The sequence below is a fragment of the Poecilia reticulata genome, linkage group LG2 (assembly GCF_000633615.1).
Source record: "Poecilia reticulata strain Guanapo linkage group LG2, Guppy_female_1.0+MT, whole genome shotgun sequence".
In the NCBI taxonomy this organism is placed as follows: Eukaryota; Metazoa; Chordata; class Actinopteri; order Cyprinodontiformes; family Poeciliidae; genus Poecilia; species Poecilia reticulata.
In genome coordinates, this window is record NC_024332.1 from 33,201,496 (window position 1) to 33,223,242 (window position 21,747).

Here is a 21,747-nt window from a genome sequence, read left to right on the forward strand (position 1 = left end):
TAATGCTGATATGAAAACTTTAAGAGTCTGCAAACAATTTGAAACAGAACAAGGTTGACCTTCCAACAGGTCAACAACCAAGCCCGTAAACGACATCAACAAAAAGCCACAGTGTAACAGTGTTAGATCAAAATGTAATCATGTTCTAGAATGGTCCAGTCAAAGTCCAGACCGAAATCCAATTGAGAATCTGTGGCTTCAATGTTACTCGGATACTTGGATTGAGATTCTTCTTGGATACTCTCAATCCAATCTCAGCTTGAGTTATTTTGATGAGAAGAATGGGCAAAAATAAATAAATAAATAAAATCAGTCCCTAGACGTGCAAAGTTGTTAGAGACAACCCCCAAAAGATTTATTCCAGGTGTTTTTATTTACAAACATTTGGAAATTGTCCAAAACAAGCCTCCCTAGGGTAAATTACAGCAAACAATTTAAGCAAGCGTAAAATGTATTTCTATACGACATACAAATTGAATTAAATATAATCCCCCTCCGTTCACACACGTTTTTATGTGTGAATGGACATTTAAGTGACTGTAAGTGAACTACTTCTTACTCTTATAAATAAGCAACCCTTTCACCACTGTCACAGCAGAAAGGCACATGACACAAGCTGTTCACTGACTCAACACTAATACAATAACAATCAGTGTAGCTCTCATAAATGCACTGTCAAGCAAATGAGGTTGTGTAATGAGTCATGAGTGCGATACGACCAACGGTCATTTTATTGACAAAATGACCGTTGGTCTGAATGAGCGCAGTAGTGTTACCTCCCACAGTTTATGTAAGCAATGTCATTGTTTTCTTCCCATAATTTCAGAGATGTCTCACAGTTTATCTTTGCAGAGACGTTCCACAAAGTAAGCAGCAGCCAGCTGTGATCAGTCCATAAAAAAAAAAACGTTCTGGTTCAGCCATCAGCAGGAGGTTAAATGTATAGGCGGGGGGCCATAAGACAGCTGCGTTTCTGAGCCATTTCTGGAAATATGCAGATATCTAAAACCCGCCTGAGGAAACATAACATTCAAAGAAAGTGCCAGAAATAAATGCAACACAATCAGACCTTTGTGTGAGCAACCTCATGGGGGGAGGTCACTTAGCTGCTGCTCAAGAACATCTGTGAAATCAAATTAGCTTAAATAGGAGGATGAGGTACGTGAGATTCCAGGCTTCGTCTTGAGCAACAGATATGTTTTGTAGTTGTAATTTCGGGGCTGCAGAATTTTGACTTGAAATGAGCTGTGAAAGAATCAACCGAAGGTATAATATCGCCCTCTAGTGTATCTTGTTTGTATTACACAGAAAAGGGCCAAATCTATTTCATGGTGCACGTTTAAATTTTACACCCAATTAATAAATAACCCTAATTAAGGTCCTAAATAACCATTACTGATATTTTCCCACAGTCAAAGCGCTCCTACATTTTTTATCTTTATAAAAACATATCCCAAGGATTTAACCAACTTCACCTTGTAACAAAAGTGTTTAGTAAAATATAATGTGCAGTGGAATTACCTTAAATGGGATGTACATGCTTTATAACCCTTCAGTGGACATGAATTTAAACATTTCTGCAATGAACAATGGGCAGAAGTCCCTATGGTTGTATAGGATTAGTCATCACAAATGATTAATGGCATTTAGGTTTAGGGAGGGACTTACTTTTTCCCATATAGGACCAAGTTGTTCAAGATTCCCCCTTTAAATTTATGGAATGATTTGCAGCCTTTTGTATTAAATCATATTTTCTTCGATATAAAAATTATTTGAAACATTTAAGTGTGACAAAATAGAATAATAGGAAATCTTGAATGGGGTCAGACACATTTTCACACCAGTGTATAAAAATGTCTTAAACTCATTGTAAAACTAAAAAGGCTCCGGGTGCGGCGGCCTCGCAACTCAAATTATAGCCCAATGCAGCCTGCACATGGGAATATTTAACTATGGAGATACACCAATCCTCCCAGCAATTTCCCACAAATGAAGGTCAGGCAGACAATTCAAGAGGTATCAAACTATATTTATTGTACACAGAACAGGGACAAATAATGTACAAATGAGGAAGAAAAGCCAATGTCCCTACTTGCTCTTAAAAGTTACATTTAGAACACCGGAGGACATTCTCAAGGTAACAAAAAAAGGAAAAAAAAAAACAAAAAAAATCCCAGTAATCAAACAATAAGCAGCTAACAATAATAATAATAATAAAAAAAAGATGTGATGAACTTTTTACAAACCTATTCAAAAATTGTCAAGACAGTTTGCATGACTTTGCATGTATACAAATGCGCCTGTAATGGACCAAAAAGGTGAGCTGTTTTTCCACTCTGAAAGTTTAGTTACATGTGACAAAGTCAATTTACAAGAGAAGGAAACGGTTTTCCCTACGTACGACTAAGGAACCAACAATGTACAGTAACTTATACATCTACAACCCTTAGAGATCCACATTTTTGGTCCTGCAAACCATACAACACTATTTAGATTGGCTTTAAATATAATATGGATACTTAACCCTTTGCTGCACAAGATTTTCTCCTGTTTACGTTAAATATGTTACATGGTTGTAAAAATGCTACCAGACATCGGAATCAGCCTCAAGCAGAGGAGAATTTCACACAATATCTTAACCAGTATGTCAATTAAAACATTTGAACCCGTTTTAAGTCTAAATGCTTATAAATTGAGAGACAGAATAAGGCTTATGATTCAAGAGTTTTGAACACATCTCGTCACCCAATCCCTCCATTTACAAGATGTCCGATCTGAGGTAAGCCCCATCTTCAGACAAATAGTTCATTTAGGAGAATAAAACACTTTTAAAAGGGCTCCTCTGCATTATTTCAGACTTAGGATTGCCCTGCCCCCCATCCCCCGAATGTCTGACAAAAAAACACGAGCCTGGCATTGAGCCAAGCACAGAAAAGGAAAAAAACAAACAAAAACAAAAAACTTAACTTGTAGAAATAAACAATACAACATGAACAAAATCTGATGTTACACCAATAGTCCAAATGCCACTTAGTAGACTCCTCCTGTTTGTTGCTGAAATACATCAATAGTGTCCTCATCTTCCATCTCCAGCTGCAACAAAAAACATTGAGTCATAAAAACGAAGCACACACATATCTGTTCAAATTAACACGTTTGAGGGAAGTTCAAAATTCTTAGAATACCTTAAATCTTCATACACATAAATGCACCCAGAACAGTGTGTTTTATTCCAAAGCAAAGAGAATTGCATATTTTTTCCCCCTCAATTTCCACAGAAAGCGAGGAAAAGAGATTAAGTTACTCAAAAAAAAAAAAAAAAGGTGTCGACATGATTCCTTTTAAAAACTCAAAGATGTAACTTGAAAACAACGTTGAAGTGAAATATTTTGCTGCATCGGTTCTTCTATTGGGAGCCGCTTCACATATCGTTTTAAGGGTCAATCAATCAGTCAAGTGTATTTGTACAGCACATTTCAGCAACAAGGCAGTTCAAAGTACTTTACATCATAAAAACACAGAAAATACAGTCATAGAAGACAGTCAACAATTGAAACAACAGTTTGWCCGGTGGCAGCATTATACATCAGAATGTTTATCAATGTTTCAAAAGCAACTTCAATTTTAAATGTGCATTTATAACCGTCAGAAGTGTTTTCACAGTAATCTTGTTTAAAGTTGGATCAATGAAAGCAAAGCAACGTTAACTGAATGCTTGCAAATATTAAAAAGTCTGGTTCTTCTATTTAACTGTGAAACTTTGCAGATTTCATGGACCAGCGGTTTTGTAGTGCTTATACAGCTTATACTGGGCACGACTGCAAACAGCACAGGGCTGTTTTTACTGAAGCAGTTTGACAAAGTCTATTATGAAAACTGTCAATTTAGCAGATGAACAGTGAAGAGACTTCCTGCAAACATTTACAAAAGTTTTAATAATTGATGCCAATTAAAACGCTTTACAATATTTACTGTGCTCATTGAAATAAGACTGAGCACTTTGTAGGTTTACTCTGCAGTCTTCTGACGTCATTTAAATAATTACAAGTAGCCAAATCGGTTACCATGGAAGACATAATGTAAGCATACCTTAATAATAAAAAAAAAACAACTTTGCCATCAGCTTTACCATTAATAAATTACATTCAGTCTGCAATAATCAATCCATTTTGCATATTTTACATATATTCCAACAAGCTGTGATAAAACTGATAAGTGTGACGAAACCGTAATAATGATACCAAGTGTTTCTATTGTCGCATGGCTACTTTCATCTTCAGCTCACCTTTTTTAATCTAGCTATGAAAGTTACAATTAGATTTTCCAACTGCTCTTAGAGTATATATTGGGATGTGTGAAGAGGTGGCAATTGCTTTCATGATTAACTGCTGAACATTGACTGCACGCTATTTTTGAGCCGGAGAACAGAAAGGTGTGGAGGGTAGAAGGAGTTTGCACTAAATTTTAGGCAGTGCATACGGCAGACGAGCATACTGCATCGCCACCGTCGAGTAAGTGAGGGGACCTCAGGGATCACTGGAGTGTTACGGCCCCGTGTCCAGGGTCCGCTTCAGTTCCACTGCAGGAACGGGGCCCTCGACATCAGAGACTCCCTCACACCGACTGAATGAATAAAACTCTACCGAAATATCAAAAGGAGAAGCACCAGACTGAGACACAGCTCTCTGCCTCGAGGTGTTAAAATGCTGCCAACATAGTGTACTTCATATTGTGTTTTTGTACTTTTGTTTTATGCATGCAACAGAGAAATGCCGCCTTCTCTGGTTGCAGGCCATTAGCTGTACAACAAAATAACGACTTTACCAATTTGATTTTAATACTAAAGCAGATAATTTTGAGTTTAGAAAATGCCTCAATTACTATATATATATATATATATATATAAAAAGTCAGTGAAGCTACACAAATCCAGGATGTGTATTAACAACCAGCAGGGGATCTCTAGCAGTTTTTAGTTCAAAGCTCATTTACATTGTCAGCAGTTAATGAATAACAATCAACCCCCATCGCTCCAAGGGTCTCCAGATTCCTGCTGACTAATTCTTTGCCCCCAGCCCAATAAAAACCCCTGTCCCTTCTTTGCTTTATCATCACATCCACCAGCTGACTGGAAAGGAGCGCACCAGAGAGCTCCACATCATTAAACTACCTAAACCTCCGCTTCAACATTGCATTATTTGCCGACGCTCAGGTTGTGTTTACTTAAAAGTTAAACACATATTTATATAAAAATGCTTACATTTATTTGTTTTTATCATGACCATTAAAGATACTAAGGATGTTTTACTTTGATATGAAAACTTGAGAAATTTGTAGTCAAGACTTGGAAAAATATTGACATAAAATAAAGAAAACATAAGTATGAAAAACTAAATGTGTCCTTTTCTCCTCTCATTTTCTTCCTCCTCCAACCCTACTATTATTTCTGTCTTTTGTTTCATTTTTTAGGTCACTTCTCCCTTCTTCTATTTACTGACATCTCAAATAATTGTTTCCCTGTTTGCATCTTTAAAAATCTCCCCCCCTTCAAATTCCTTTCATGTTTCCTTTAAAAGCTTACCTTTTCCTGGAAGCAAATGTCATAAATTCTTAGGGAATTTCCACATTGTACATTTTAAAATATATTAAAAAGGGCTTAAATGTAAAAAATGGTTCCTCAAGACAAGAAATGGCAAAATATCACCCAGAGCTTCCCTACTCTCAAAGTTATTTTGTATGCATTTGGACACTGTTTTAAGGAGCATCCAAACATCTGGAGGCACAAAAGGCAAACTGAAATATGTAACCTTGCTTTCACCACAGTGTGTGATGTTGTGCTTTACCAACCTGTGCAGGTGTGTCTGTTTCATTGATCGGCTGTCCATCAAACCTAAACCTTATCTGACGAATTGAAAGCCCCTGTGAAAGACAAAAAAACACAACTCAAAATCAAAACTGAAACCAGCTGTTGTGATGTAAAGTCTGAATTAAAAAAAAAAAAAAAAACACTTCTGGAAAGAAACCAGGTGTATTTCAGTGTAAAGGGGGCTGAGCTTGCCTGTCTTTCGCAGTACGCCTTCATGAGTTTGCTTAGCGGAGTGTGCCTCTTGATCTTGAACTGGACCACTGATCCATCCTGACCTGCTACCTTCAGGTTGATGTGGTCGTTCTCCGTCTTCACTCCTTCCTGCAACAAAATTACTCATCCTCATCATCACGAACTCAAGAAGCAGACTGGCCGGCAGCGACTAGCTAGAGCCAATTTTGTCAGATTTCAGCGCGGAGGGAAGGTTTCACACATCCATGCCGCTTTCTGTTCATCCAGGGGGTTAGCTTAGCATGCTAGCCCATGCTGAAAACTGGCGCAGAGAGCCACAATGGCGCAAACGCTCAGGGAAAACGCAAATGATTTATCCCCTAACCATCCCGCAAGCTAGTATTTAAGAATATAAATTATTTTAAATGCAGCCCAATATGTAAAACTACAGTTAACGTATCAAAATTATTAAATTCAAGCGTAATGTGCGCACAAACCCAGAATATCCGCAAACCTTTGTTTTCCCCGTCTGCCCGCTTAAACACGGTTACCGCAGCCTTTAGCGCAAACTTACAGCGGTAATTGTTAGCATTAAACACTGAACCAGGACGCGGCTTTCCGCGGCAGAACCCCGGTACCAACCTTTGGCTTCTCCTCAGACATGCTGCTACTTTCTCCGGTGCCTGAAACAAACGTGGAGCCTGGTGTCGGTGCTGCTGAGGCGGGTTGTTCTCACCTCCTACGGCCCGGCTCTTTCGTCTGGAGCAAGAGCGCGCACCGGACAGAACTTTAAAATCTGATTCGACCAAGCGGGATCACGTGTTCCCAAACTTCACGGGGCCGCGGATACGTGAACGCGTACAGAAATTTTGCGCACTCCCGTGAGAGAGCTGAGCCGGATATGACGAAATACAAGACATATCCCGTCTTAACGAAATAAAACTAGCTTCAGCCAGCAGCAGGGAGACTTAATCAATAATCCAAATATGTAATATTGATTTAAATGTGTTTGGCAAGCCTGCTCCACACTGTTAAGCTGATGTTTTACTTGCTTAAGAATATGTAATTTAAATAATAAAAAATAATAATTCTTTGGAGGAAAATACAGGTAAAACCAAATGTTTAGTCACACTGTAATAAAACAAATTTTCTCATCTGTTCTAGGTTTGTTATAATTACCAACAATGTTTGTATTTGCCAAATGCCAGAAATATTATGTTTCCATTTTTTCAAAGAGCATTTTTTTTAATTACAAAAACAACATGCATTTCCTGGATATTAAGTAGACCTCAGTTTTAATCTGTATCCTCTGACAAATTTGGATTTCTTTTCTCGGCCCATTCTCCCTAGTGTGTCTGAGTCAGGTTTGTTGGTCTTCTTACTTGGTTACAACTTTTTAACTCTGCCCACATTTTTTCCCCAATAGGATCAACATCATGGCTGATGTCCACTCCAAAATGATACATTTTTTGTCTTTTTTTTTCTACCACCATAAAATCAGGTTAGGGTACTCAAACATTGTACATGACAAAAGTAGTAGCACTACTTCAATATATTTTGACTCAAATGGATGTAAAATTAGTTATTCAAGAAATTATTTAAGAGTAAAATTTATTATTCTGCACTGCAGTACTGAGTAACTGACCATAACTGATTGAATATTTTACAATGATGTCATCAGAAAGACAAAAATGATAAAGTTATGTGCAAATTCTGGTATTATTAAAGGCCAAAATCAAAAACTTAGTACAAACTTGAAAACATTTACATTCAGGTTGGAATTAGGATTTGGAAAAGTCTGTGATACCATGTACTAGTAAACTTTAGTGTTTCATCCTTCCTTCTGATGACAAGCATATGGAGATGACGGATTTATTTTTCAGCAGGACTTTACACCTATCCACACAGCCAAATGTAGTAATAGATGCTTTAATGACCTCGTTGTGCTTGATCTCAGTTAAGCCAGGTAGAAAATCTGTGGAGTATCGTGGCTCGTAACAGAGGATGAGAGAAACCAACAGGTTGATCGCCTCCATGCTGCGCTGCATTAATCCAGCAATTTGTGCAAAAGGAGGTCTGAATAACCACTAAGTGCATATACTGTACAGTGGATGGACATACTATTCAGTAAGCCACCATTTTTTATTAAAATAATATTTTTTTTAAACAGAGAAATGAACTTTAATGAATATATACGTAGAAAAAAGCAGAACAAACAATTGTTTATTGTTTTTATTTTCAAATGCATTATTACCTACACAGAGATCTGATGAATCACATCATTAAAAGACTCTGATACATTTTAAAACTAATCTAATAAAGTTCAAAAACAGACAAAATAAAAACCTGTTAGAGACCCTTTAGTTCAGACCACAGTCATGCTGATGCAGAATGAAAGCAGAGCCGTTACAACACTGCAATGTCTGTAAAATCCTTCAATATCAATGTTTAAGCTCATCTTGGGTGACAACACTGTGCCTTACAGCTTGTTTTACACATGCACAGAAAAGCATATTAGTTGAACAAACCTTTTAATCAGACATTAGGGGGCCTTTGTTTGTGAAGCAAGTGTTAAGTGAAGACAAGGTTTTTATTTTTAGCTCGGTCACACTGAAATTAATCTGGAAGATCACAGTTTATCGATAGGTACTCATATGACTGTATCTCATTGTTACTGGCATCAAAAAGATCCTCTTCACTGACATTCCTCCTAATGATCATCCATGCGGGCGTAAGGATTTTCCTTCGCTATGCCTGTTAAAAATACAGGAACAAAGATTGAATTTAGGAAACTGTGCTAACTGCATTAGTTACGTTTAGTGTTTAATAATGGCAAATGTGGATTTTACAAAAGAGCAACAGTTTCAGTAACTGGAGAAGTGTAGTTCTGACTTTATCCACTAGATGGAAACATTGACCACTTGAAAAGAAAATAGATTTTTCTTTGTAGTCTTTTCATTATCGCTTGTTATTCTTCGCTTTCTCTAGCTACCTTATCAAATATTATTTTTCATGTGCTATTATTTTTTAAAAGCAGCACATTAATGATTTGTTATATCCTAAAATCCCTATCTGATATTTCCAAGTTTCATCATCAAAAGAACTGGTCTCACCATATTTCTGTCTTATTTCATCATGCCTCAGCTGGATCTCCGTTTTCCTAAAAGGGGAGAAAATCAAGGACAAACTGTTGAACGGCAGACAACTCGGACAGCTTGGATCTGTTTATTTTCACATCAAATTAATACGCAACTGAGCTCATGTGCAGAGTATATTTGAAACAAGAAACGTGTAATTGGTTGAAAATTATTTTAAATCAGATTTTGGCCACATAAAAATAAAAGGATGCAATCTAGACAGAAAGCAGGGATTGATCAGATTCTTAGCAGACACCTACTCAACAGCCATTCACCTGGCTTTCTGACGGGCCTTCCTCGCTCGGGTCTGTCTCTCCACCTGAGCTTCTTCTCTTTTGTTTCTGAAAAATAAAATAAAATAAAAATGACTGTTTTGTTTATATGTTCAAAATATTAAATGGTTTAAAGAAGATGTAAAATTCTTATGAGATCCAGTGTCTTTTGAACCGTTTCATATTTTGTCAGCTTACATCCAAAAACTTTAATTAATGGGATTTTAAGCAATAGACCGCACAAAATAGTGCTTACTGGAAGAAAAAGCTGAAATATGTGGCTCCACTTCTTTGAGACTCTCTTACTCTCATACCGCCACAATAAGATCCAATGTAACCAGTGGCTTTCCAAAGTACTCTAATTAGTAAATAGAGTCAGTCTGTGAGTAATTTGTCTCAATATAAATGCAAATGTTCTGTGAAGGTCACAGAACATTTATTCTGATGGTTGGAGAACATAATACAAAACAGCACCATAAAACACAGCAAAAAGCTCCAGCTGTGGGTTAATGCTCCGCTTGGGGAACGAAAAGACAAAACACAAACCGTCGATGACATTTTTAAAAATCTGTTTGGGTAATGTGAAGTGGCCTGGGTATTCTCTGATGAGCAGCCTTTACATTTTTAATACACCCTTGCTGCATAAACAAAACTTTTTCCTCTCAGGTGACCAGTCGGTGACAGAGCTTTGGAGCAATTCAAAGCAGTTGGGTTATAAAACAGGCTGCAAACACAGATTTTATTTGTGAAAATAAATTACAAGTATCCATATATTACTTTGCTTTGGTGTGAATTCCCAAGTTTGTTGTTCAACATGGTAAAATGAAATAAAGTTCAAACGTTTTGAATACTTTTCAAGGCACTATATTTTAGACTTTTTTATTAGTGAGGAGTCATCTGATTAAGTGCTCTTGGCTAACGAAAGAGAAGATTATACTAATCCTATCAAGGAATGCTGCAGAACAGGAGGCGGCTTATTTATTTTGACACTGAAAAAGTAAAAAAAAACATATATAAACATATGTATATATATATATATATATATATATCCAAAATATAGTGAAGTTCTTCTTTTACAACCCAGGCTCTTTCAAGAGGCTGAGGCTTAAATGCAACAGTGAGAGAAAACTCTTTGGAGATAGCGGTGTCAGCCCAGCCTTACAGAATAATAACCCATTGTGTCCCACTCTGCCTCCTCCTTTGGTCATAAACCAGATTCCTCTGCCAGTGTGTTTCATGTGACTCACAGCTTACCCAATCCTCTCACACTTGCAGCAGCAGAAGCAGCAGACGAGAACGGCGATGATGATGACTCCGGCCAGTACCGACATCGTGATGATCAATATCTGGAAGTTGACTGTACAATTTTAAAAGGCAAAAATGAAATGAATAAAATCCACTCATGAAAAAACTTCCAGCAGTGTAACAATGTGATCGCTGACCTGAGGGTTTATGATCAAGTAGCAGCTTGTACTACACTAGTCTCAAAGATAAAATGTTTGATTTTAAATTGTCTGAAAAAATAGTAGCAGCTCTTTACAATGTTGCAACATTTTAAACTTATTTTCCTAAAACTGCTGACAAGGTCTCGTAGGCTGAGAATTACACCAGCAACCAAACAATTCTGGAAATTGGTTGCTGACGGAAATCCTAGCCTCCATTTACGCATGGGGCCCATATAGACGGTAACCTGGCTAAGAATGGGATCATCCATGCCTGACATAATGGCCTAAATTATTCTCTTTAATCTGATTTATTTAAAAAGGGTACATTACACACCTAAATGGAAATCTCATGTACTGTATAGAAAATGAAATATTGCAATTCTAAATATTTTTCATTCATCAACATTTTATWTTTTAAATATTTTAGTTCTCCTATATGTGAGCTATACTGTATGGAAGGAATGTTTCCATATGTGTATATGAAAATAAAATTACTATAATAAAACTGCACATATCTGATATTTACTCAATATTYTAACTAAAAAAACCCCATCACATATACTCGTAAAATATATGTCAAATATATGTCAAAACACAACAGATGTGCAAGGCTGGCACACATCTCATTTTGCTGTCTTACCCCAACACACCCCCCATCGTGCATCATTCAGATGGCAAACGCTGCTGGGGGGCAGGATGTTCTTCACTGGGTAGTCGATGCATTGTTGGGTGGAAGAGCACCACAAGCACTGCAACAGCAAAAGTCCCACAAACATATTCAGTGGTACATATGGGAGTTCAGAGGATTTTTGAGTGGGTATTGGTGCTATAAAACACAYGTAAAACAAAATACAAGCAGTTTTTTTTTACCATTTGTGGTAAAGACTAAGGTGCAGAAGTAAAAAAAAAAAAAAAGTCTGATGTTTTATATAAAAAAACAAGGTCAAAGAGAGATGAAAATCACTGCCACATACTGTGATTGTAGGAGTTTATTCTTTTGTACACATTGAGGTACAGAAAAATAAACTCAAATCATTTTGCTTTTTTTAAAAACTCACCTCAGTCAAACTGAATTAAACTTGTATATATATTTGTTTATTTCAAACGTTTAGGTTAATTAATATTTGTTATGTGGTTAAAAACACGAAGGATAACCCCTTTGACGTGCACAGTTGAAACTGCGCCCCCTACAGTCAGAGTGCACAGAATTAGGCGCAAGTCTGGGAATCTTTCAAAATCCGTAACGAATGTATTTTTTTCCTTGTTTTTTGGCTGGTGAACTTTTCAAAATGATTTTATAAAGAAAAAAGAGGGAAAAGTAACATCGCTGACTTCTGATGAGAAATCGCAATTGCAAAAGCACGCACTAACCACGGCAACACATCAAGAAAGTGGAAAACTGAGGGGTGGGAAACTTACTGCCACATTCTGCAGACATTCATCACAACTGCTGTTGGATTTCAGGCTACAAGGAGCTGAAACAGAGAGAATGATGTATAAAAAAAAAAAACCGAAGCACAATAAAACAGAGGCTTGTGAGTGTTCGATCTTGGCACTTTGGAGTTTAAAACTCAGGACTGTAAAACACGATGTTTCACTGTTGAATGCAACAAAAACCCTGTTTAAAAAGTTTATGGGCCAAATCATTATCCAAGTCGCTGATCTTTGTTTTTTGCTCAGTATAAATCTAATTTGCTGATGTCATGTGACAACCTCYTGACCACAAMGACCGCACATTWAAAAAAAAAAAAAAACAAACAATTCACAACAGCCTGAAGAAAACTTACCCGGAGCCGGGGACGGTGTCTGCGCCTCTGCTGCAGCGATGAAAACAATAATGACACAGATGTTAAAAAATAAAGCAAAAGCAGAGGAGGGTGAGGTTGAAAACCCGAACATGGTGCCACCAGTGGGAAGCAGTGGAGAAGAAAAAAGGCGTTTGTGAAAAGTGAAGGCTGGACGTCTGCTTTACGATGGTGGACGTCATGAGCAGCTGACGCTTCTGTCATGAATCAGTGGCAGAGAGATAAAAATGCTTCAGAAGGTGGAAAAAAAAAAAGAACGAAAAGAAGCTTACTGTCTGGATTTGAACTAGCACTAGGCTTATTTTCCTCACTGGGTTTCAAACTAATAAAAACTTTATTGCACAAAATGAGAACTTTACCCATTTTAATTACAGGGACCATAATGAACCAATTTCGGGTAAACCGTAGTGACAAAACCCACACGTTTCCAGCTGTTAAAGCAATTAAGTCATTCTGCTGAGTTTGCATGTTGTAATTGCTTATTGGGAAAAAATATTGGAGCATAATGTAAAATTTTAGTAAAAATGGTTAATTAACTGTCTAAAGATGATTATGGTGTAACATAACGATTCTGTCTTTATAGCTGTAGGCCCATCAAGAGTTTGCATGAATAACATTAGCATGGCTACCAAGTCCTCCTGTGGAGAGGCAGGAGCTACTTAAGTATAGAGAAACATTTTTGAATGCATCAACTGATTTTGTAATGTTTCTTGTAGAGGCAATGAGTTTAACTGCAGCTTTATACATTGTCAGTGTTTAAAACATTGGTGAACTGCTGGCTCATCTGTTTAACTGGGTTTCTAGAGGAGCAACTTGCTGCAGTTAACCCCTTATGGTTTCTTTAACTTAGAAAGTATTCCAGGATCAGTGCTTTTATGTTTTATTTGTGTGCGTATGCTCTGTCATTGACTCCATGCAATCTACCAGGTTTCCTTAGATAGAAAACTTCTTGACTAGTTTTCGTAATGAACTGAACTTGTCTGTAGGTTTTGGTTACTGGGATCAATTGGAATGTATGGACTTAACATGGAACCTGTATGATTGAACTGAACAGATTTTTTTTTATATTGTATAGTGCTTTTAAATAACATGGGTTGTGATTTGGCACTGTATAAATAAACTAAATTGAATATGTATGTATCAAAATGTTTTTTTTTTGTAACCTGTCCTTAACTTGCTTGGGACTAGTGGCAGATCAAGAAAACTTTTAACTGGGGTGGCCAACAACTGACCAGTACCAGAGCTAGTTTGGAGCACACCGTTCATATTTTCTAAATCATTTACTAAAGACAGAACATATTTTCTTGAAGTGTTTAAAAAGAGACTTAATTATATTTTCCAAGCTAAAAAAAAAAAGTATATGTGAGGGAATAAAAGATGAATCAATATTCAACGTTTTGTTGTCATTTATTCATTTCTGATGTTTCCTGCTCAGACACATCCAACATTGTCTCTCAATCATATTGTAAAGGATGAAATCAACACAAAAAACTATTTCAAATACAATAATTTATTAAAGCATTTTTAAATTCTTATATAAAACATTTTCAGTTTTTTTTTTTTTGCCTCATCAAAACAATCAGAAGTCTCAAAAATACAGTCATCATCAACGGCAAGGTGGTTCGCTCTCTGGTGTGGCCGCCGGCAGCTGACCAGAGTGTCCACTGTTGGTGAAAATGAGCGGGTTGTAATGGAGGACAGTGATCTAATGTGAGGTAAATACTAAGCTCATTATGTCGAGATTATATTACTCTAACCATCAACTATACTGCAGGGTTGGTTGGCATTGACTTAATAATACAAATTTATCAGTCAGAGAAGCCCAGAAACAAAATGGAGACAATTCATCTGGTCCATCTCAGCATCACTTTCTGTGTCCATACAGGCACAAATTAGACTAACAACTCATTTCAAGCTCATTTAGCGTTCTTGTCTCTCAAATTCATTGAGTGTTTTCAATAAATAAATGCCACACCCTCACTTGATTGCTGACATGTCTAAAGGCAAAAACACACAAGCAAACTATGCTCACAAATGCAATGAAATGTTGTCATGCTTTCATTCTATAACACACATTTTGGCTGTTTTTAAACATACATTCAGCTCACATTTGTTCTTCTTCTGGAACAGAAGCGCACATATTATGCTACTTTGTAATTTTCAGTCTTGGTAGAACAAAAGGGTTTTAGACTTTTAATTGGTGTGTCTACTGACATCACGTTTGATCAGTTTTAGTTGTTTTTTTAACCTGTTAAGAGGATTGGTTTTGCCTGACGTGTAAATAACCACAAACCAGTTTATATTTTGCTTCCGCAAGGCCACATTTATGCTGTTAGTAAGGCAGAATGAGGGGACTTAATAAATACCCTGAGGGGATCTCCTTTCTGGAGAACATTCATTAGAAAAGGGGCCAAAAACTCTTGGGAAAAAAAAAATCACACCAATCTAATAAATAAAGGTGCTAACTCTATCAGTGTGCATTTGCCACATAAGTTGTGTGAAATTTTTCTGATTTGGTAATTTAGATGAAAAGGTGTTTTAAATTATACTCAAAGAGTTCAAAATGTTTAAATAAAATCTATGAAGAATAATGCCTGATTTCAGTTTAAAAAATAAGAAAAAACGTGAAATGACCAGCGTAACTTTTTGGAGATTACATGGAAGATCGTGAAGGTCCATGGGGATAAACATTCAGAACCTCTGCCCAAATAGGTGGGAGAAGCATCGTGTTTGGGTATTATTGGGGGGGATTCCTAAATGGAGCGTGTTAAAGTCAACTCAAAATCTTTGTGGCAAAATCGCAGGTGGTTCCTCTTCTCTCATCTCCACCTCTTCACCGTGCCGTTTATGCAGCTGAGTAGGCATGGTGTCGGTCTCCAGTAGATCACCGGATCCAGTTGGTTCCATAACTGGACACAGATTTGACGCTGCAGCGCTTCTTCACGATCATGTTTATGTACGCTTTCATGATCTTTGTGATCTCTCCAACCTGGCGGAAATGCAGCAAATGAAAGGGGAGTCAACTGCTATGAATGGTTAAAAAATAAAGTAACAACACTTGCAAAATCAATTATATCAATTGAACCTTTTTACATTTTAAAGTGTAACTAAATACGGCAAACCCCTGAAGGAAAACAAATTAGTGACTGCAAAAGGAGCAGAGGCCCATCTTGCAATCGGACATAAGTAAAGATATAGCTGGAACGACAAAGGGAATGATTTAGATCAAAGCATATTACAGTGTTAAAGTGGCCCTAGACCCAATTGGGAATCTGTAGCAAGACTTAAGAATTACTGTTTAAAGATGGATTAAAACCAAACTACCTGAGTTTGAGTTATTTTCAAAGAGGAATCAGCAGAAAGGCTTTCTGTGAAAGGCCAGTTGGAACATACTCCAAAAGACAACATAAATCCATATCCCGCTTCTCAGGTTTTATTCGAAAATAAATGTGAAAATCTGGAACTTTTTTTTTTTTTTTTTTTTAAGAATAATCAATCAAATCCAATACTGTAAAGTTTGTGTTTGCAATGTGACAAAATGTGAAAAAGTTAGGGCACAAGTGATTCTGCAAGCCAATAAGAAGTTCCAATAAAAATGGTACCTCTGGTGTCTCGAAAAACATTTCCCTCTCATCCACAGTGATCTTGTAGGTGCAGGGCTGTGGAGCCCCAAAGAAGACGATGTGCTCGTACGGGAACGTCTCCAGAGGCTTTGGCTCGCCTCTCTTGTAGACGGACACGTTCTCGGCGCTCACACTCAGCCAGAGGTCGTGTGGGAATCCTCCTTCTTTGCACTGTGAAGACCCGAACACAGGTAGACTGATATAAACCTGTCCCAATCTTTCCAGAAGTCATCCGCTTTCTTGTACATCAAAAATTACCTCAACGTCAAACAGCGTGGATCCATATCCCGGCCATTCCTTTATTATGCTCATGTATTTGAGCATGGCCTGGTGCTGGTCCAGACCCTTGAGGTGGGACCACTTCTCCACAATGCTTGCCCTGGTGGCAGACATCTCCTCCTTTATCCACATCTCCAGCATCTGCTCCTCCTCCATGCGCTGCTTCTTCATGGAGCCCGTCTTCAGCCCGCGCCGCAGCGTGCCGTCCAGGAAGCTGGTCCTCCTCCGCTCCAGAGTCTGGCCCGACCCGGAGGCTCCACCCGCCTTGGTGAACTGCAGGATGCGGTTGCGCAGGCGACCCACCGGGTAGACGTTCTCCAGGTTCCACGCAATCCGGGTTTTGTCTCCGAACAGGAACTGCAGGCGCAGAGCGGCGAGGTGTTGCAGTGTCTCTTCACGAGCAGGAAAGTGGCCACGGGTCAAACTCTCATGGGCCTGACAAAAATAGAGAAAAACATATTATCTTTAACATGTATGTATTTTTTGTCTTTTTTTAAATTTTTTTTTTAGCAATTTTATTCAAATTTCATTGAAATCCGAAAAAACAAACCTGCTCAAACATGAACGCAAACTCCACTCCTTCCTTTGGCATGCTTTCAACATCCAGGAAACAGTAGAGTTTAAAATACAGCCTCCACTGGCCCTCATCCCGAGCCTCCTCACTGCCAGCCAGTCTGGGGAGAGAAAGCCGTAAACCTGTCACTCCCACATCTGGTTTTATCCAATTTTATTACCTCGTCTTCATATCGCTGTCATCCCCAGGACACAGATTTCTGTGTGTCTCTGATTAAAGATAATGTCTGGGGAGAAAAAAAAAAAGTTCATGCATACCTTTCAAATTTAGCTAGAACATCAGCCACGAGCACCCTGCTTTCCACAGCTTTGTCCACAGTATTGTTGTGCTCAAAGAGCGCAAACATGTTTCTGCTGTCCTCCATAGCCAGACCTCTGATCAGCTTCTCCACCACCTGACAAAGAGAAGAAATAGTCATATGTTTAACAAAGCAGCTTTCGCCCTTAGTGTCACCAGTTGTAAAGATGCGCAAATGATTTTTTTTTCTACATTCAGTACATTTGTTTAAAGTAGGAAAAATCACATTTTAAGATATAAAAGGTAACAAAATTGCTGGTGATTAATTTACTTTGCAGATCAGAGTCTAGGAATTTTACTTTAGTAATCTACAGCATCACACGTTCCTTGTATATAAATACGATGTGACACATGGCCTTAAAGTAATCCATAAAGGGGATGTGTGATTTAGGTTTTTTTTTTTTTTTGATTGATGGTGTACCAGCAAAATGTAGATAAACATGTGGTGACTTCTAGCAGGAAACAACCACAACTCATCATTGGGTCTTTGATAAGGGTAATGATCCAAAATATATGGTTAAATCAACACAGGAGTGGTTTAACCTCAGTCCCCAGACCTAATCCTTTTAGAAACCTCTGGAGAGAGCTTAAGAGAGAAAATGAAAAGAGAACCTAGGAGCCTGGACACTACAGACAGATAGTAAAAAGGAGGAGTGGTCAAGGATTCCTCAATTGTATATTCCAACCTTGTGCACTGAGTTTCAGGAGAAGATTAAGTACTGTCCAGCTGTGCTGTGTATTAACAATCTTCTAAAAATGACTTTTTAAAGTTGGATTTGTTTCGACACCAGGAAAACTAATCAATCAGCAGTGATTGTGGTCTACTTACCTCTCCAGCGGTGGTGTGAGAGTTGATGGAGATCTTACAGGAGCCTCCTCCGTGGCAGTAGACTGTGGTGGTCATTTCCTGCCTGGTAAGAAGTGCCACGATCTCCTCCTGGGATGGAACAAACTCTCTTGTCTTTGTCTTCTTCAGAGACTCCCCGATAAAATGGGCAAACATTTCAATTTCTGTCCCAGGAAACAACTCCTTAATCCTGAAGAAAACGCAGAGATGCAAAAAAAACAACAACAAACGTTCAGACCAAAGCTCAAACTTTTCATCGCTTTAGTCCAAGCAGAGCTTCACCTTTTCAGGTGAAACTTGAGGTAGCGCAGGATTCCTCGGCTGGGCAGGAAGGTGCAGCTCATGGAGGTCAGGAGATGCCAGTGGGCTCGGTTGGCGGGACTGTTGGGGTGCGGGACGTGATTGGTCTGTTTGATCAGCTGACAGTAAACTTCATCTCGTAACGGCCTCAAGTCTTGACAGGTTTGCAGGATTCCCTGAATGATTGGCACCGGGTCTGACACGGCCTCCATCTCCTGCAGCGAGTTAAAAATCTTCACGGCTTCATCCTGCAGGCTGGTGTAACCTTTTTCCTTTTGCACTAAAAGACGTAGCGGGGAGAACGGTTTGTTTAGACAGAGAAAATTATTTTCTTTTAATCACACCCATTGAATACTTCAAACCGAAACCATACAAAAATAGTTAGTGGGACAGAATGCAGAAAGAAAACTTATCAAAATTATTACATCAGGAGGATCACCTTATAGCTGACACAAATCTTTGGATGCCCTCAAGAATGTTCATAAAAAGGTTTTTCTGAATGCACTATTGGACAATACAAATAAAAAAACATAACTTTGAAAACTGTGTGAATGAAAACTCACAGTGGACGCTGACATCTCCATAAGGCAGAGGTAGAAGGGGGGAGTGCAAAGGATGCTGGGTATATCTCAGGATAGGGTTCCTCCAGTATGTCTGCTCCACAGCCTCCACATTTAAACTACTCTCCTGTAACAGCAAAATCACAAATTTGTTATTTCATGCCTTCATTAACTGACTCACAAAGAATGCTTCTCACCAAATTAAGATTTAAAGTCTTCAGCCTTTCTCAAACATGGCTGGAATGAATAAAAATAGGATTTTACTGTGAGGGCATTTCATAAGGCTACTATGTTCTTAGCAATTGCCAAATAAATTGCTTGTGCTACTCATCCTACCTCAATGGTACAGCGGAGGGATCACATCTGAATGAGGATGTTTCTCAACACTTCTGCTATCTGATAAATTGACCTATTTCTTTTACAGTTTTCTGCACTCATGCTTCAGTCTTGCTGAGGATTATGCAATAATTTTAACCACAGGGCTGTCTGGAAGGCAGCATGAAAAAAAGCATGAAAATTCTGTTTTTCATTTTAAGTCACCCCAAAAACACTCTATTCAGTCTCCCAGCAAGTAGCACAGCCAAGTCTGGACAGTTTGAATATATGTCCACTGGACGAGGCCAGTGCACAACAATTTCTATGATGTACAAGTGTAGAGCAACATTTGCTGCTGAAGACATTACACACTGCAGTACATAGCAGCCAAGGCGCCAAGAGTGTCACATTAATTTTCTTGGAGTACCTCCAGCCCAGTGTGGGTGTAATGAGGTTGTAGCCTTGGAGTGAGGCCTGCTTTACATTTTCTGATAATTAATCCACACCAGATAATTGCTGCCACTACCACACACACACACGCACGCACGCACGCACACACACACACACACACACACACACACACACACACACACACACACACACACTACCCTGAGATTCTACTACTCCCATTATAAACCAACACAACCTGTGCATGGAAGATTTGTGCATGCTCAAAACAACCCAAATGCTACCACACAGAAAGGAGAGTGAACTGCAGTCGCAATAAGAACAAGAAGACTTCACCAAGAACCTGTGGAGACCTTCCAAGCTCAAAGTAATTTTAAGTATTGAAAATATGGTCTCAATCTTGTGTAAATTAGTCCTAATACAAAGAAATGTATGCTACGATAGAACTGGAAGAATTATTACAGAGTTTAATGTCACAAAGTCTGGATGAATGGTAGGAAGAAAGTGGTGATGTTCTGGAAAAGCAAAACCACACGAACAGCACAGCACAGCACACAGTTCAAGTACCTCACTTCACAACCGTGTGTCTCCCTGCCAAAGGTTTGCTAAGCTAGAAAGAATGTTTGTCATTTTACTGAAATATTTGGAGTGGTCAGTTCTGAGATACATCATCAATTCTTCAAGTCATCAGTCATCAGTGAATCACAACAAAAAATCAAACTAAGAGGTTCATCACCTTGATGTCCCTGATGAGTTGCTGAGTCGGTGTTTCGATGGGAACTTTGTTGTCTATCACTCCCTGTATGGCATTTGCCCACCGCATGGCTTCATTCAGCATTTTAGTATAAAGTCGGTAAGAGTGTTTACGCCCATAAACAATGATATTCCAGTAACCTGGGAGGAGTGGAGAAAAGAGACACGGGATATATACGGGAGTGAAGTCAACATATGCAAAAAAAAAGATCAGAAATGACGGCGCTAACTGATGTTAAACCTACCAGAGTCCTTGAAGACTTTCTCATCCGGTTGCATCACAGAACAGAGGCTGTTCAAGACCAGTGTTCCCAGTTTAGTTGCGTTGCGCTCTGATGACTTGTAGTAGTCGAGGGAGTTTGTGGTGAGAACAAACCAGCGCTTCTTCAGCTTCAGAGAGGTACTCTTTGCTCCTGACTTCATTTCTTTATGCAGCCAGCCTGAGAATTAAAACCGACATGTTGTCATGGATTGCTACTTAGAATATTGATTACTTAAGTTTAATCTTCTGTATGAAAATCTATCACTATACATGTATAGAAATCCAGACCCAGGCTGACCTCTGACTAGGAACTCCTGCCCATCGACTTTTGTATCTCCTTTAGACTTTTGCAGCAGACCAATCCAGTGGTGCATCTCCTCAGGCGTGTCTGTGTTGCAGTGGATCACTCTGTTGGCCGTGATGATCACAAAGGAGTTTGGTCTAGAGAGAGAAAATATCACTTTGAAGATTTTTCTTAAAAAAAAAAAAAAAAAAAAAAAAAAAAAAGGACTTTGCAAAAAGTGTTAAACCACACCTCAAATCTACATATTCTCCCTCCAAGCAGCCAGATCTTCAGATATTTGAAATTGGTCTCATAAAAGAGCTTTTTACACTGTCTGGGGGATTTTGGATTTTTATCAAGTTGCCGTGAATTTACTGGGAGAAAATGTGTTACCTATAAATTATTCCGGCATAAAAATGTCTCGCTTTTAGGCATTTTGTTTTGTTTTAGATCAAGGCATTTTCAAATGATTGGTCTTAGGGTGCCAGACCAAACAAAGATTGTGATGTCTGTTGTTGGTCTATTCAGACCAGGGGTGCCCAAAGTCGGT

The 21,747-nt window shown here is 38.4% G+C and overlaps 3 protein-coding genes across 5 annotated transcripts in view; all 3 read right to left on the bottom strand.

The window, feature by feature from the left end:
• Positions 1-2,008: 2,008 nt before the first annotated feature.
• sumo3b (small ubiquitin like modifier 3b) lies at positions 2,009-6,822 on the bottom strand. Its single transcript, XM_008403968.2, has 4 exons — positions 6,680-6,822; positions 6,059-6,187; positions 5,848-5,919; positions 2,009-3,093 (listed from the first exon to the last, which is right to left on the bottom strand). The coding sequence occupies exons 1-4, from the start codon at positions 6,698-6,700 to the stop codon at positions 3,031-3,033; spliced, it is 285 nt and encodes a 94-aa protein (XP_008402190.1). The 5' UTR covers positions 6,701-6,822; the 3' UTR covers positions 2,009-3,030.
• Positions 6,823-8,254: 1,432 nt separating this feature from the next.
• pttg1ipb (PTTG1 interacting protein b) lies at positions 8,255-12,889 on the bottom strand. Of its 2 annotated transcripts, none has more exons than XM_008403967.2 (7): positions 12,679-12,885; positions 12,311-12,366; positions 11,532-11,640; positions 10,701-10,803; positions 9,450-9,515; positions 9,151-9,197; positions 8,255-8,791 (listed from the first exon to the last, which is right to left on the bottom strand). In XM_008403967.2, the coding sequence occupies exons 1-7, from the start codon at positions 12,788-12,790 to the stop codon at positions 8,748-8,750; spliced, it is 537 nt and encodes a 178-aa protein (XP_008402189.1). In that variant the 5' UTR covers positions 12,791-12,885; the 3' UTR covers positions 8,255-8,747. The 2 variants fall into 2 exon arrangements, 1 of the variants encoding a protein (XP_008402189.1); XR_533170.2 differs by having other exon boundaries at positions 8,746-8,791; positions 9,435-9,515; positions 12,679-12,889.
• A 1,299-nt stretch (positions 12,890-14,188) lies between these two features.
• Positions 14,189-21,747, bottom strand: part of myo10l3 (myosin X, like 3) — a 68,917-nt gene continuing 61,358 nt past the window's right edge. For both annotated transcript variants that reach the window (XM_017303500.1, XM_008403966.2), the window contains exons 31-41: positions 21,213-21,355; positions 20,898-21,092; positions 20,636-20,793; positions 19,180-19,303; positions 18,599-18,896; positions 18,299-18,506; positions 17,430-17,566; positions 17,149-17,272; positions 16,578-17,033; positions 16,299-16,490; positions 14,189-15,685 (exon numbers count right to left, since the gene is read on the bottom strand). In XM_017303500.1, coding sequence (XP_017158989.1) covers positions 15,581-15,685; positions 16,299-16,490; positions 16,578-17,033; positions 17,149-17,272; positions 17,430-17,566; positions 18,299-18,506; positions 18,599-18,896; positions 19,180-19,303; positions 20,636-20,793; positions 20,898-21,092; positions 21,213-21,355 — 2,140 coding nt within the window. In that variant the 3' untranslated portion in view covers positions 14,189-15,580. The remainder of the gene's footprint in view (positions 15,686-16,298; positions 16,491-16,577; positions 17,034-17,148; positions 17,273-17,429; positions 17,567-18,298; positions 18,507-18,598; positions 18,897-19,179; positions 19,304-20,635; positions 20,794-20,897; positions 21,093-21,212; positions 21,356-21,747) is intronic.

Coding starts and splice junctions, on each gene's coding strand:
- sumo3b (XM_008403968.2), bottom strand. CDS start 6,700: ATGTCTGAGGAGAAGCCAAAG. Junction 6,188..6,679: donor TGTCTGAGGAGAAGCCAAAG/GTTGGTACCGGG, acceptor ATTTTGTTGCAG/GAAGGAGTGAAGACGGAGAA. Junction 5,920..6,058: donor AGGCGTACTGCGAAAGACAG/GCAAGCTCAGCC, acceptor TGTCTTTCACAG/GGGCTTTCAATTCGTCAGAT.
- pttg1ipb (XM_008403967.2), bottom strand. CDS start 12,790: ATGTTCGGGTTTTCAACCTCACCCTCCTCTGCTTTTGCTTTATTTTTT. Junction 11,641..12,310: donor AATGTCTGCAGAATGTGGCA/GTAAGTTTCCCA, acceptor TTGCTGTTGCAG/TGCTTGTGGTGCTCTTCCAC. Junction 10,804..11,531: donor ACGATGGGGGGTGTGTTGGG/GTAAGACAGCAA, acceptor AAAATTGTACAG/TCAACTTCCAGATATTGATC.